The 15,217-nt window shown below is 44.7% G+C and overlaps 2 protein-coding genes across 11 annotated transcripts in view; one reads left to right on the top strand and one right to left on the bottom strand.

The window, feature by feature from the left end:
* Nucleotides 1–4,567: 4,567 nt before the first annotated feature.
* On the bottom strand, nucleotides 4,568–6,913 carry LOC131814371 (translation initiation factor IF-2). The gene is given in 2 exon segments (XM_059145207.1): nucleotides 4,568–6,430; nucleotides 6,433–6,913. Coding segments are annotated over 2 exon segments (819 nt in total). The 5' UTR covers nucleotides 6,905–6,913; the 3' UTR covers nucleotides 4,568–6,083.
* The window catches only part of EFCAB2 (EF-hand calcium binding domain 2), a 108,672-nt gene continuing 99,790 nt past the window's right edge, over nucleotides 6,336–15,217 (top strand). For 4 of the 10 annotated variants that reach the window (XM_059145209.1, XM_059145208.1, XM_059145212.1 and 1 more), the window contains exon 1: nucleotides 6,400–6,477. Coding sequence is in view for 1 of the 10 variants with exons in the window: in XM_059145219.1 (XP_059001202.1) it covers nucleotides 6,447–6,477 (31 nt within the window). In the remaining 9 variants the exon portion in view is untranslated. Of the gene's footprint in view, nucleotides 6,478–15,217 lie in introns of all 10 variants that reach the window. The other 6 variants (XM_059145217.1, XM_059145218.1, XM_059145219.1 and 3 more) reach the window with 5 other exon arrangements.

The following is a 15,217-nucleotide window of genomic DNA, read 5'->3' on the forward strand; positions in this document are numbered from 1 at the left end:
TAGGGAAGGTGGGGGGACAGAGAAGCAGTTAGTTTCCAATTCACAAGAATGTTGAGTCTCAACTGAGTGTTATTTGCAGGTGTCTTAGTAAGTGACCGTCATCATAGGCCAGGCCTGTGCAGGCAAGGTGAGGCACAACACAGAGCCCATTTCTTCTCGATTCTCAGGCTGCCAATGGCATTGGAATTGTCAATAATGCAGAAGAGTAATACCATATACAGCAATTTAAAAGTCCGTATGTACATACATCTAGAACGATTTATTTATCCCTTAGGGTATTTTTCTTTTGTCCTGTGAGAGCCACACGGACTGGTGTTCATCTGTATCAGGTCTGGGAAGGAAAATGAATTATGGTAGTGGTGGCATGGAAACAGTGGGGGGAAGGAGAAGAGCTCCATGGGCCAGGCATACCCTCTTACCATCTCAGGGACTCAGAGTAGCGAACTTTACGAATCAGGAATCACGTCTCTAAAAAATTGCTAGGATTCCAGGGAGCCTATGCTATCCTGCTATCCCCACCTGTTAATTTCATTATCCTGTCTCTTTTCTCATAGATCAGCAGTGAAACCCTTAAAATTAAAAAAAAAAAAAAAAGTTTACACAATCGTATTTAAGGGTAGCAAGACGGAGGTGCTAGAGAGATGAGGATGTTCCAGTTCCCCCTGCCCCATTCGCAGACAAGGCCTCCTTCAAGAAAGGGGAGAGCAGGCCAGTCCCCGGGAGTTGGCAGAGGGAGGAAATGAAAAATCTGGGAAGATCAGGAGAGCCTTTGGGGCACAACAGTAGAACAGCGACCTTTCTTCTCAGAGAAGCAATTTGGGGTCTTCACCCCTGGGTCTCTTCATCTTTCATATGGGAATCATACCGGCCGCCTCCTTACAAGGGGATTGTGATGAGTAGGCACGATCGCCCCCGGAAACTGCTCAGCGAAGCTCCTAGAACGCCGTTAAGTATCTCTACTGGCCCAGGCGCCATTGAAGGCTCAGCCGGCCATGGTCAAAGAAATGAAATCAGGCCAGAAGGCAAGGGAGCTGTAGTGTGGCTTCATGTCCCAACTGGCCAGTCATCTCCTTATGTCCCTCTAACCTCCACATAATCACGGGTGGGGAAACAGGTTCTGGAGGAGAAAGAACATGTCCAAAGTCAACTAGCTGATGGGTAGGGCAATTTGAGCCTGGGTCTGTTTAATCTCCTGTTAGCTTGATTCTTCTATGCTGCATTATCTCATGTAAATGTTGACATAAGTGAAAGTTAATTTTCGAAGATTTATTTTTGGGAGAAGGAACTGAAAAATCATTCCCAAGTCAATTACCAGTATCGTTCTGTGCTCTTTCTCTGTTTTTCACACTTCTGGCGGCGGCGGCGGTGGTGGTGGTGGTGGGGAGAGGTTATGTGAGCAATCATAAACATTTCCTGACTCTTTGGGTCAGCTCCAGCATCCTTCACCCCTCCAGTCTTATTTTCAGTGAAGAAAGAACAGAGACTCCCCCAAAGTTGCTTATCTCTGAGGGTCCCTGAAAAGTGCTGCTTAGGACAGGAAATGTTTAAGTAATGAATTAAACAGTGACTTGCCTTGTCAGTGTGTGCTTTGAAGTGAAACAGAAAGAAACATGTGCTTTTGAGCAACACAGGGCCAGGAGCGTGAGTTTTCTCAATGCATTAAGAGCTGTGGTTTCACATAACATTTACTTTCTAGCTGTCCACAAGGGCTACAGCCCCAGCTTCTTGCTCGGGGTCTCCCTGAAAAGCCCGGAGTTGTTATGACTCTCAAAAACGCTCTTGTCTGGGGGCAAGAAGTTAGCACAATTCTTCCTCCTTCTCCAGAGGCCTGAAATCGGATTCTGCCGGGAGGAGAGGAGGGACGAGAATTTGACCAGACCACTTGCAGGAAGAGTGAGTTTTTTCTCCTCTTCTGCCGTCAGAAGGCTAGGACCTCAAGTCTTTGTCCACGTGGGGGGCAACGTGTAAGGCATTCTCGGGTTCCCTCGCAGTCCCTAAGAGTCTCTGCCCCGTCGTTTTGGTTGATGTTTTGCAGTGGTTAAAAAAAGAGTCGGGGAGGAAGGTGACTAATCCTGCCCAGGACTGTTGCCCTTCTCTAAATATTCACGTTACTAAACAGGATATAACAATGGTCTAGTTATTAAGAAGTGGTAGAGCACAGGGGCTCTGGAATCAGAACTAGGTTCCTAGCCAGCTCCCTTGTTGACCGAGACCTTCAGCTGGCCATTAATGGGAAGATGTAGCTTTTTCATCTGTAAAAGAGGGATACCAGTATCAGCCTCACAAGGATGAAGAGATAATGTATACAAAGTAATTAGAAGAGGTATTTTTATTGCTGGAACTGTAATGAAACCAAACCGTTATTCTGTTGTATTCTGATAAGGTTTTCGTTTTGAGATCTTAGGGTAAGGCCATTCCCGTACAGGTAGGGCTAGTATCTTTTTTTTTTTTTTTTGGTAGGGCTAGTATCTTGAAGGGCTGGACGGTTTTTTGTTTTGGGGGCTTTTTCCATGATTTTTAAGTCATCTGTACACCCAATGTGGGGCTCAGACTCACGACCCTGAGATCAGGAGTCACATGTTCTTCCACAGACGCCCCAGGGCTGGACCTTCTTGATGTTAATCATCTAGGGAAGGGTTGTAACCTTTTTTAGGAAACCGGAATTAGACAAACCAGGGAAAGTAACTGCCTCCCTCTCACTTCCTGCGTCTAGAGCTCAAGGAGTTGAGATATGCTTAAAGCCACTTCTACTTGAGGTTTCAAAATGGGAAGGTGGAAACCAGGAAGGGGCCGCACACCTAAGATGCCAAGCTCTAGAATAAGGACTCCAGATGTCATGGGGGTGCAGGTTCTCAAACTGAAGGGTGTGAGGCCTGGAATCAGATTACCTCCTGTTGTGTAGAAAAGCCCTGGAAAAGCAAACTCTCCCAGTGGAAGCTGAATTCTCAGGAAAGAAGCTGGAGTTTGACCGCAGAGGGCTCCTTCCTACATGGAAATGGGGGTTTATCTCAAAGAAAGTGGATTTCCTTTCAAGTTCTTAAGCTTTCAAAAGCTTGCAAGTTACATCTATGGGGTCTCATGAAAACTCCAAGATAGGGAGTTTGGACATTGCCATTTTTTCCTGAGTTAACAAGAGTTTTTGTTTTGTTTAAAAGATTTTATTTATTTGACGGAGAGGGAGAGAGCAGGAGTGAGGGGGGCAGGCAGAGGGAAACAGAGACGCAGACTCCCCACTGAGCAGAGCGCCTAGGACTCTGAGATCCTGCCCTGAGCTGAAGACAGACACTTAACTGACTGGGCCACCCAGGCACCTCATGAGTTAACAGCTTTATTTATTTATTTATTTTACTTTATATTTTTAAAAGAATTTTATTTAGTTTAGAGATAAAGATCCAGATAAAGACAAGCAGGCTCACGCTGAGCACAGAGCCCCATTGGGGGGCTTGATCCCAGGACCCTAAGATCATGACCTGAGCAGAGACCAAGAGTCAGCTGCTTAACCGACTGAGCTACCCAGGTGCCCTGAGATAATGGAGTTTTAAAGAGATGAAATAAATGACTTGCCTAGGCTTGTGTCAGTCCACCGTAACCGCCAAGGAAAATCCAGTTTTTGTTTTTTCAATTATTCCTTATCCAAGGAGGTTTCAATTATTCCCAGAATAGTTAAGTAGATATGGGTGAAGATTTTTTGGCTATGATTTTGCCTTACTCACACAACTTACCCTTTCCATGTCAGCCACCTCTCAGGTAACTTGAGTCGATTGTATTCAGAAGAAATATCTGTGTTCCCTCACTAGCATGGAACTGGTGCCTGCATGAACAGATTTAACTCACTATAAATGCAAACCTGCAAAAGGACATAACCTGGCCCCATTGAATAATTAATCAAGCACGTCATTGTCTAAAATCATGCCCTTGTTTTGTTTTGTTTTGAATAGGCTAGTAGTTTGATTTAGCCCCGAGATTGTATAATGTCTGAGTGGGACCAAAAATAATTTTCCAGTTTGGAATTTCAGACAAACTCAGAAAAATCACTCTGAGAATCGTAAGTGAAAGAGCGCTTGAGTGCTCAAAGCCATAGTTCAGAAACAAATTAAAGGGAAAAAATGGCTGTGGTTAATTTGCTGTTGTTCAAAACAAACTAATAATATTTTTAAAGAATTAAAATCGTAATATAATCAGAAGTCAGTTTTCCACAACCAAAGACAAGTGGAAAGTCAAGTCAGATAGCATAAAGTAGGTAATTACTCGTTGGTATTGTGGGCCTCTATTTTGTCATTTGGATAACTACTTTTTTTCCATTTTGTGGAGTTTTCCAAAATAATGATACATTTTTATGTGTAATAAGCTAGTCAATTTAAAAATATGTATTAATCTCCTAATACGTGTCCCAAATTAGGTGATGTACTGTGAGTACATAAAAGATTTATACATCAGGCTTCTGTCTTCAAATCTAACTGGAGGGAGGGGTTAACACACACTGCTTTTTTACTCATCCCAATTTAGAGAAACAGTATGGTCTTAAATCTGCTGTAGAAATTAATGTGGTTTGGAATAATCTAAATAATTTTTTTTTTTAAGATTCTATTTATTTGACAGGCAGAGATCACAAGTAGGCAGAGAAGCAGGCAGAGAGGAAGCAGGCTCCCTGCTGAGCAGAGAGCCTGCAGGGCTCCATCCCAGGACCCTGAGATCATGACCTGAGCCAAAGGCAGAGGCTTTAACTTACTGAGCCATCCAGGCGCCTCTAAATAATCATTTCTTAATAAGTCATTGGAAAGACTAACCCCAGTCTTTAATTTTTTAAAACATGTATTATTTCAGATGCAAGAATTTAAGAATTATTGTAGGCACAGGGGATACAGGGACAAATAAAGTGTTTCCTGTCCTCAAGAGCTTACAGTACAAGCAAATATACAAAGTCATTGCAAATCAATCGAAGAGGCTCTAGAATGTGAGTTCTGGACTCCTGTAAGGAAAAGCTTGACCCGGAAAGCTTCAAGGTGCAGGTGTCCTTCAAGGAGGTCACTGACAACTGGGAGGGAGCCGCCCCAGTGTCTGTGGGAGGGTGAATGTTAGGGCAGGGAGGGGCTGGGGGAGGGCATTCCAGAAAAAGGAAACTGCAAACAGCCTATGAGAAGGCACAGTGGGTGAGAAGTCAACCCGAGCCCAAAGCTGAGGTTTTCCGACTTTTATTTCAAAGCCCTTCATTATCTATATGCAAAGAGGGCGTCTTTCAAAACAAACTACCAGACTATAATGACTACGAAATTTAAATATTATGTCAATGCTAATGATTACTTTCCCATATTCTGGGAAGTCCAGAATTAACTGTAAACAACCGTATTCGTTTTATGTAAGTACCTATTTTCTAACAGAAGCCATTTTGTGATGATTCAATAGTTTCTCATCAGTTTCAAAAAAGAGAATGCTGGTCACAGCACCAAACGAGTACATTCTATAGAAAAAGGTTATTTTAATTAAGAACAGTTGGCTTCTGGGCTTACTGAGAAATCACAGGACCAGAATAAAAGGAGAATGTTAAGAAAATCATCACAGAGTAGTACCTTGTACTCTGAAGGTTTCAACATTTACAGTTAACAGTTCATACATTTTCACACAATATCCTTTAAACTAATAGGCAAACACTTAAAAATCATCCAAGATTAGCTTTAAAATCGTGTATTCGTTTGAATCACGTAATTCAAGAAAATTATTAAAAAAAAAAATTCTAGCAGAAGGAGCTGATCCTTAAACCCAGACAAAAATGGAACACCCTGCGACAGCTGCGAAGTTTCAGAAACGCGGCAGGTACAACTTCTCAGTAGTAACCTTAGCCGGAGGTCACGTCCAACCTCACGAGCTAGGACATTCAACGTCGGGGTCGAGGCGGCCCGCCGGGCCCGTCTCCGTTGCCATGAGACCCTTCCAGGCTGTGTCAGCCACTGCCGCCTTGGCGACGCGCGTGGGCCCCGCCGGCCCGGGTCGGGGTGCCGGCTGGGATGCCCCCCACCCCGAGCCCGCCCGGCCTCCCGGCCCCCGGGCCAGCCGCGAGGTCCGCCCCCGGCTCTCCGGCCGCGCTTTCAAATCCGTCGTACCCACGGGCGGGGAGGGAGTGGGGTCTGCGAGTCCCCACGCGGGGCGGGAGGAGGGAGAACGGGGCCCGTGGCTCGCTCACTCCCTCGACCCCCCAGGCCGGAGAAGGCAGCGCTCGGGCCGCGGGAGAGGGGCGGAAGGGGTGGGGGCGCGCGCGGGGGGAGGGGGAGCGGGAGGGAGAGGCGCGCGCGCGACGAGCCTCCCCTCCGCCCCCGCCCCGGGGGTCTCCCGCCCTCGGGGTTCGGAGCCGCCGGTGCCTCAGGCCAGACTCGCGCGGTGGCTGGAAGGGGCAAGGACGCCACGACCCAGGGTGACGCCAGGCATCTCCCGGGCGACGGCTCCGCAGCAAGATGGCGGACGATAAAGAAAGGGAAGGCACAGGTAAGACCGGGGCCCGCACCGGGGCGCGCCGGGCGGGGTGGGCCGCCCTCCAGCAGAGTCGGCCCCGCGGGGAGAAGGCCCACAGGGCAGGGGGCCACGGACGCGCCCTGCAGCCTGGCGCCCGCTGCCTCCCTGCCGACGCCTGAGCCCCGCCCCGTCCCCCTCCTTCCCTCCTCCCCCGTCTCCCCCCTTCCCCCTCCCCGGGAGCTCCGAGCCGCGGCTCCGGCGGCCGAGGCCGATAATGGCGTCCTTGTTCGCCGCCGGCACCCCGCCTCCAGTCTCGCCCCGGCCTCTGTGCCGCAGGCGCCACACCGGCGGCTGCGGGGCTGCGGGCACCCGGGGCGGCCCGGCTGTGGCCGCCCGCGCCCGGCGGACCCTCGGGCCGCACGGCAGCCCCGCCCGCCGGGAACACGCCCGCCGCCTCCATTTTGCCTGCTCGGTGGGGACGTGAGCGGGACGAGGGGTGACGGCGGGGGGACGGCCTTTCCGGCTCGCGGGCGCCCCCTCCGCGGCTGCGGCCTCCGAAGCGCGCGCCCGCGGGGGGCGGGTCGGAGCCCTGGCGCGCGGCCGCGTGAGGAGGGCGGGAGAGCTGCCCGCAGGCGGCGGCGCTGGGCGGCGGAAGCGCGGGCGGAACCCTGGGCGTCCACGTTGCGCCGCGACCCTTGACGTCGTGTCCGCGCCAGCCGGAGCCCCGGCCCCTTCCTCGGTTGCTCCAAGGGAACAGCCCGTGCGTGTGCGCCCGCGGGCACCCTCCTGGCAAAACCCCGGCCACCCGTCGAGGTCAGCATCTGGGAAATGAAATTACAGTTCGTCCTCGTTTCCTGGCTGGGGAGCTGCGAACACCGTGTCACGTGTCCCTTCCCTCAGCCTGCGGCCGAGTGTCATCAGGTTCACATTCACAAGTGCAGAAACCGGCCCTGAGCTAGTCAGTCACTCGTGTGGCTAAAATCACAGAAAATCGGCGGAGAAACCGTGGAAACGGGGCCGAAGATCTGCCTGCCTGTGGATAAGAGGAATGCGATTTGGTTTATTTTTAGGACCGTCAAGTCTGAAGACTCGGAAGTGTGTTCGAGATGTTACCTTTACGGAGAGGCCTCATTTTTTATTGCGCTGCTTTAAAAGTAAAAGGGGCATCCGAAGAAAGTGATTCCTTTTTTTTTTTTTAAGACTGATTTTAAAGGGTTTTTTATTTTTATTTTTTGGAGTTTATTTTTGTTTTTATAAGTAGTTTCTACACCCAGTGTGGGGCTCGAACTCCCCGACAGGAGATCAAGAGTCACATGCTCTTCGGACTAGGCCAGCCAGGTGTTGCTTTAAGACAAATTTTTAAAAACTGCCCCAGAAAACCACATGATTTCGTCGTTATTATTATTTACAAAAAAGTGGAACAAGATAAATTAACATGTTAATTACGGATGTTTATTTTTTTAAGGTTGATTAGGTCAGCAGAGAACGCACTGGATTGTGTCTCAAATCCAACTTTTTCTTTACTTTCTTAAAAAAAAAAAGCTTTTCTGATGTTTCACTTTTCAGAAATACTTTTCTATTTAGAATAAATCCAGAGGAAGAAACAGTTCTGTCCATAACTATAGAAGTAATGACAAAGGCTGGATGTCATTCATTCTGTTGACATATGTTGAATGCCTGTGGAGGGTGTTCTCCTTAAGTGAGGATTTTGAGGGAAAAAAACTTGACTTTCGAGAAAGGTGGGATCAGGGCACTGGGTGGCTCAGTTGCTCAAGCCGCTGCCTTAGGCTCATGTCATTGTCCCGGGGTCCTGGGATCCAGTCCTATGTGAGGCTCCCTGCTCAGTAGAGAGCCTGCTTCTTCCCCTTCCTCTGCCTCTGCCTGTGGCTCTGCCTACTTGTGCTCTCTCTCTGTCTCGCTGTCAAAGAAATAAATAAGATCTTTAAAAGAAAAAAAAAAGGTGAGATCAGTAGAGGAGATAAGACATGGGTGGAGGGGAGAGAGCAGTGAGCTGGGGACCAGACTGGATATTAAATCTCAACATTGGTTGAGAACCAGTGTTATATGGTATATCTTATTTATGCTTAACAGTTTTACAAGTTGATTGTAATTGCAGTTGGTAGGACATGATGAAATGACGCCATGTTGCCTGAGGGTAAACTAGCAACTCATTTGGCAGTTACCATCTTTGGACATAACTGCACTCCTGGATTTGATTCTCAGCCCTGAAGGTTGAGAAATTACATCTCACCAGTAATCATAATTGATCAAGGCTTTGGGGTTTCACTCAAGCGAACTAATTAATTTTAAATTGAGTAGGGGTATGCTGACACTTTAACCAGAAAGCTGATCTCAGCAATGTAGTATTTTGCTTTATGAGTATTAAGCTTTTGGGGAGGGTGAATTTATATTTCAAAAGGTCCTTGATGAGCGTGGAATCACACAAAAGAAAGGATAGTTTTGGAGCATATATCCAGTACCCTGTTAGCTTTAAGAGGAAAGGACCATTAAAAAAAATTTTTATTTACATTCAATTTGGTTAGCATATAGTGTATTATTAGCTTCAGGGGTAGAGTTCAATGATTCATCAGTTTCATAGGACACCGAGTACTCACTAGATACAATGAGCCCTCCTTAATGCCCATCACCCGGTATCCCATTCCCCCACACACCTTCCCTCCAGCAACCCTCAGTTTGTTCCCTCCAGTTAAGAGTCCCTTTTGGCTTGCCTTGCTCTGTTTTTTTCTTATTTTATTTTTCTTCCCTTCCCCTATGTTCATCTGTTTTATTTAAATTCCACATATGAGTGAATCATACAGTGTTTGTCTTTCTCTGGCTTATTTTGCTTAGCATGGTACCTTCTAGTTCCATCCATGTTGTTGCAAATTCAAGATTTCATTCTCTTTGATAGCTGAGTAATAATCCATTGTATATATATAATACCACATCTTTTTTTTTTTTTTTTTAAGATTTTATTTATTTATTTGACAGAGATCACAAGAAGGCAGAGAGGCAAGCAGAGAGAGAGGAGGAAGCAGGCTCCCTGCCGATCAGAGAGCCTGATTCGGGGCTCAATCCCAGGACCCTGGGATCATGACCTGAGCTGAAGGCAGAGGCTTTAACCCACTGAGCCACCCATGTGCCCCTAATACCACATCTTTATCCATTTATTTGTCAGTGGGCATCGGGGCTCTTTCCGTATTTTGGCTACTGCAGACATGGCTGCTATAAGAAAGGGGACCATTTTCTGATCTGTTACACTCAGTGTCTTGAGGAGGTTCCCAGCACATTGTAGGAGCACAATATTTACTGAATAGAGAATATTTGTATTAATTAAAGATGTTTATATTTTAGCCAAAACATTACTTGCTATTAACTAAAAATCTATTCTGTACCCAAAACTACATACACTAGTTGTGTTTTTTTGTTTTTTTTTTCCCTCATTCTTACAAGTAAGCAATAAACTTCTATTACTTCTGGCTCAACGTATTTTTAAAAAGATATGTTTGTTTATTTCAGAGAGAAAGAGAGGGAAGGGGCAGAGAAAATCTCAAGCTGACTCCCCAACACTGGGCTCGATCCCATGATCCATGAGGTCATTACCTGAGCTGATACCAAGAGTTGGTCCCTCAACTGACGATGAGCCTTCAAGGTACCCCTGAAAAAGTATTTTTTGAGAGCCAAAGTATTCACTGGCCTGTTTTTAAAAACAACAACTACAAAAATTCTCTATGTAGAAACATGCATATATTTTCTTTTTAAAGATTTTATTTACTTACTTGAGATAGCACTAGTGGACAGGAGGATCAGAGGGAGAGGGAGAAGCAGACTCCCCGCTGAGCAGAGAGCCTGATGTAGGACTTGATCCCAGGACCATGAGATCATGACCTGAGCCAAAGGCAGACGCTTAACTGACTGAGCCACCCAGGTACCCCACCTTAACTGATTTTCATATATTTTAAATAATTTATCTTTAATCTTGAGAAAGTTTCAGAGGAAGTTTAAGCTTCTAGATTTATATCCTATCCAGCTCTTCTTCAACATTTAGGAATTAATCTTCGTTAAAGTACAGAGGACATTGGTAACAAAAAATAACTATGACAGGCTATTATGTTCTATTTATAAGTTTCGTATAAGATTATGTACACTGAAGTTGTTCTGTTCCTTTGTAGCGTTTTTTTGTGGTTTAACATATTTTATCATTTTTTTTCCTAGGGGCACATAGGTGGTTTAGTCAATTAAGCTCTTTTGGCTTAACGTCTTGACCCCAGGGTCTTAGGATTGAGTCCCGCCTCAGGCTCCTTGCTCAGCAGGGAGCCTGCTTCTCTCCCCTCTGCCTGCTGCTCTCTTTGTGTGTGCTCTCTGACAAATAAATAAATAAAATCTTTTAAAAAATAATTTATTTTTTCCTAGATTAAAAAATGTATGTAGTGGGCGCCTGGGTGGCTCAGTGAGTTAAAGGCTCTGTTTTTAGCTCAGGTCATGATCTTAAGGGTCCTGGGATCGAGTCCTGCATTGGGCTCTCTGCTCAGCAGGGAGCCTGCTTCCTCCCCTCTCTCTGCCTGCCTCTCTGCCTACTTGTGATCTCCATCTGCCAAATAAATAAATAAAATCTTAAAAAAAAACAAAAACCCACCTACGTAGTTATGTTAGCTAACAAAAAAAAGGAATTTAAATTTTAGAATCAAGTTAATTTCAAAAAGCTAATTTTGTTTTACTGAAAGAATATTTGAAATGGGATAGCAAAAATTGTTTTTTGAAGTTCTATTATTTCTTTCAAGTTTGCTCAGCCAGAACACTTTTTTCCTTTTCCTTCTGTTTTGTTTTGTTTTGTTTAGAGAATCAACTCAATTGTCGATTCTTTGAATCTTTTAAACTTATTGTCTCTATCTCCTCGAGAATTTTACATAGGACTGCAAAGAACTTCTGTTTATAATTAGAATCATGTCTAGGAAACAAACTGCTTAGGAATAAAATCCGCTAACTTGGCAGGGCAAGGAGCTTTGGAAGGTATGTCAGTTTTTTCAGTAAGCCTCAGATATTTAAAGTTTGCTTTAGGATTTACTATTTTTGTATAAAAATATTGTTTCTTTGCATTGGTTGGTTAAGTGTCTCTAATTCAACTATCAACTCCTGAATGGTAGAGTTTTACAAGTTTTTGTTTATTTCTTTGTATTGTGCCTTTCCTCTGAAAACCCAACATTTGAAAATCTAAGGTAAGAAACAAACTACAGGTGGATATTACTTTTTAAAAAGGAAACTGTTAGTAGTGCAGGGTATACAATGGAGTAGTAGAAAAGTGGGGTAAGACCCCAAGCTCTGTCTGATCTTAGCCAAGATGCTAAGACCTCAGGAGCCTGTAGTTCCTCAAATGTAAAGTGGGAAGAATTTTACCTACTTCATAATGTTGTTGTAATGGAGATGGTGTGGTCTTACTCATCTTTATATCCCCAGGACCCACCGTGATGCCTGGCAGAAAAGAAATGCTGAATAAACAGGAAGAAAAGTACTTGGCACAGTCTAGGAAATTTGTAGCTATCGGTATATGTGTGGCATGGAATCTAGAAGTTAAGGAAAACTTAAATCTAAGTCTTACCAATTCTTGATCACACATGATGCATCATCCATGCCTATTTTGAGGACCATTTAGCAGTTTTCTCCTTGTTTTAGACAGATAACAATCGACATAGAGACTAACTGAAGAAGAAAACTTACAATTTATTTCCTCTAATTTAGAATAAAACTTGGAGAAAAACTGGACTGAATTTTATCTTTGTACTTACCTATCAAAATCAGTGAAGAAAATTCGTATCTTAACAAGTCAAGTGGACAGTGAGATAGCACGTCACACCCCTTAGGATGACTACGGTAAAAAAATTAGCACTGGCAAGGTGTGGAGAGATTGGAGGTCCTGTGTGCTTGTTGATGGGCATGTGAAATGGTACAACTACTGCGGAAAATAGTATCGCAGTTGTTCAAAAATTCAGATACTGAATTACCATATAGATCCAGCAACTCTACATCTGGCTTTATACCCAAAATAATTGAAAGCAGGAACTTGAATAAGTCTTTGCACACCCGTGTTCATAGCACCATTATTCACAGTAGCCAAAAGGTAAAAGCAACTCAGGTGTCCATCAGTGGATGAATGGTTGCACAAAATGCAGTGTGATCATACCTGGCAATATTACCCATCTTTAAAAAGGGAAAAAATTCTGACTTAATGCTGCCACAAGGCTGAATCTTGAAGATACTATTGTAAGTGAATTTAACCAGTCGCAGAAGGACCAGTACTGTGTAATTCTGCTTACATGAGGTACGTAGATTTGTAGGAACAGAGAGTAGAATGGTGGTTGCCAGGGGGAAGGGGAAGAGGGAGCTTGTTAGTTAATGGAATAGAGCTTCAGTGTTTGCAAGATGAAAAGTTCTAGAGATGGGTTGTACAACAATGTGAATGTACCTAACACTACGGAACTGTATGGTGCTTGAGCTGGTTAATTTCTTAGTCTGTTTTATCATAATTTAAAACAGATGAAATGGAGATATTGAGTACATCCAAAATACTGTTAAGTGTGAGAGACTGCCCGGGAACCTGTAGTCCTCGGAGATGCCACCTATTGGCCTGGGTTTTGCTTCCAGAAACCTGCCAGGTCATCTGGTAAAGAGCCAAGAAAGACCCCATGTTGCTCTAGCAGGGGGAGGGGGAAGGTAAACATTTTGAAGTCTCAGAGCATTCTGCATAACAAAGACCCACCCTTCTGGTGGAAAAGACTTTTCCCAGAGCTTTGTGCTCCCCTGCCTGCATTTAACCAACTCGGGTCCCCTGTAGCAGTCCTATCTCGTCTGAGGGGGCAGAGAGAAGCCAAAAAACACTTGTGAAGGTCACAGCCCAAAGACAAGTCCAGTAAAAGACTGAAGTTTGATTATGAGGTAGAATGCTTTCCTTCGCTTAACTTGACCACCACATCACAGAGTTGTAGTACAGTAATCGTGGATTGCCGCTGAACTGTGTGTGGCGCACATTACTTCAGGACTCCTTAGAGGAATACAGCTGTGGCGAAGATTAAATACAGCCCTGTTCTTGGCCAAATTGTTATGAAGCCTCTTGACTGACTGTCTTAGGTCCTATAACTTGAGCGGTATGCCTGGCTTTCAACAAAAAATTAGAAGGCATGCAAAAGCAAAAACACCTTCGGAGACCAAGTAAGCATCAGAACTAAACTCAGGGGGCGCCTGGGTGGCTCAGTGGGTTAAAGCCTCTGCCTTCGGCTCAGGTCATGATCCCAGGGTCCTGGGATCGAGCCCCAAGTTGGACTCTCTGCTTGGCGGAGAGCTTGCTTCCTCCTCTCTCTCTCTCTCTCTGCCTGCCTCTCTGCCTACTTGTGATCTCTGTCTGTCAAATAAATAAAATAAAATTTAAAAAAAAAGAAATTTAAAAGAGCTAGGATTAATATGTTGAGGGCTCCGATGGAAAAAGGCAACATTCAAGAACAAATGCATACTGTAAGCAGAGACGCGGAATCAAAGGGAAATGTTAGAAATTGAATGCAGCGGAACAGAAGAATACCTTTGGTGGGTCCGTCAGCAGACTCAACATTGAGGAAAGAATGACAGAATTTGATTATTTCAATAGAAACGTCTCAAACTGAAATACAAAGAGCAAAAAGAATGAAAAAAAACCCCAGCATGAGAGCTGTGGGACAGTTTCTTGAAGGTGTAAAGGACACAGTGGGAATACCAGAAGGACGAGAATGAAAGAATGGAGCGGAAGAAATATTTGTAGTGGTAATGGACGAGTTTTCCCCCAAACATCCCAAGATACCAAAGTAGATCCAGGAAACTAAGAGAAGAAGACCAAGCAGGGTAAATACCAAAAAATATTGCCAGGGCATCTCCTAGTCAAACTGCAGAAAACCAAAGATGACAAGAAAATCTTGAAAGATGCCAGAGGAAAGCAGTCACCTTACCTGGATTTTGTCAGAAACCATGTAAGCCAGGTGAGAGTAGAGTGAAATCGTTGAGGCGTTGAAAGATGCGACCAAGTTATTTTTTTAAGTAATCAGTATTGAGGAAGGTACTATCCAAGGTCACTAGCTCCGTCGTGAAGCAAGGGCTCCATTCAAGTCCGTCTCCAACACCAATGTCCTTAGTCTCTGTGTCTCACATAGAGAAGTCAAGTTGAAATTTATATAAGAAAGAAAAAATAATAATAAAAATAGAATTTACCCATCATCTCATTATCTAGAGCAGTACCCAGACTGCAGTGAGGTCAGAATCACCCAGAGGGTTTGTTGAAACATAGATTGCTAAGCTCTCAGGCCCGAATTTGTGTGAGAATTTGTGTCTCTAACAAGTCACCATAGGATGAGGATGCTGTTAAAAACCATTGATCCACAATCTAGAATAAAGTTTGCCATTTTAACGTATTTTTTTTCTCGGCAGATTTGTTTTTCGTTGGCTTCATATAGTTGGTATTGTATATAGTTTTATATCTAACTTTTCCACTTTAAGCACTATTAATGAGTGCTTTCTCATGCCCTAAGTGTCTCTCACACACATCGTGTTATAGCTGCGTGCATCGTTGTTTATGGAACATGTGAGTTAAGCTTTCCCCGACTGTAGGCTGTTTCGATTGTTTCCACATTTCCCGTGCTGTAAATAATGCCGCAGTTAGTGTTGGTCCACAAAGATCTTTTGGCCCGGCTTTGATCCCTCTTCCCGCTTTGGAAAAATAGTTTCACTTAATCTCACCCCTGTTGGTTCTTACTAGGTA

This window comes from Mustela lutreola, chromosome 14 (assembly GCF_030435805.1).
Source record: "Mustela lutreola isolate mMusLut2 chromosome 14, mMusLut2.pri, whole genome shotgun sequence".
Taxonomy (NCBI): Eukaryota; Metazoa; Chordata; class Mammalia; order Carnivora; family Mustelidae; genus Mustela; species Mustela lutreola.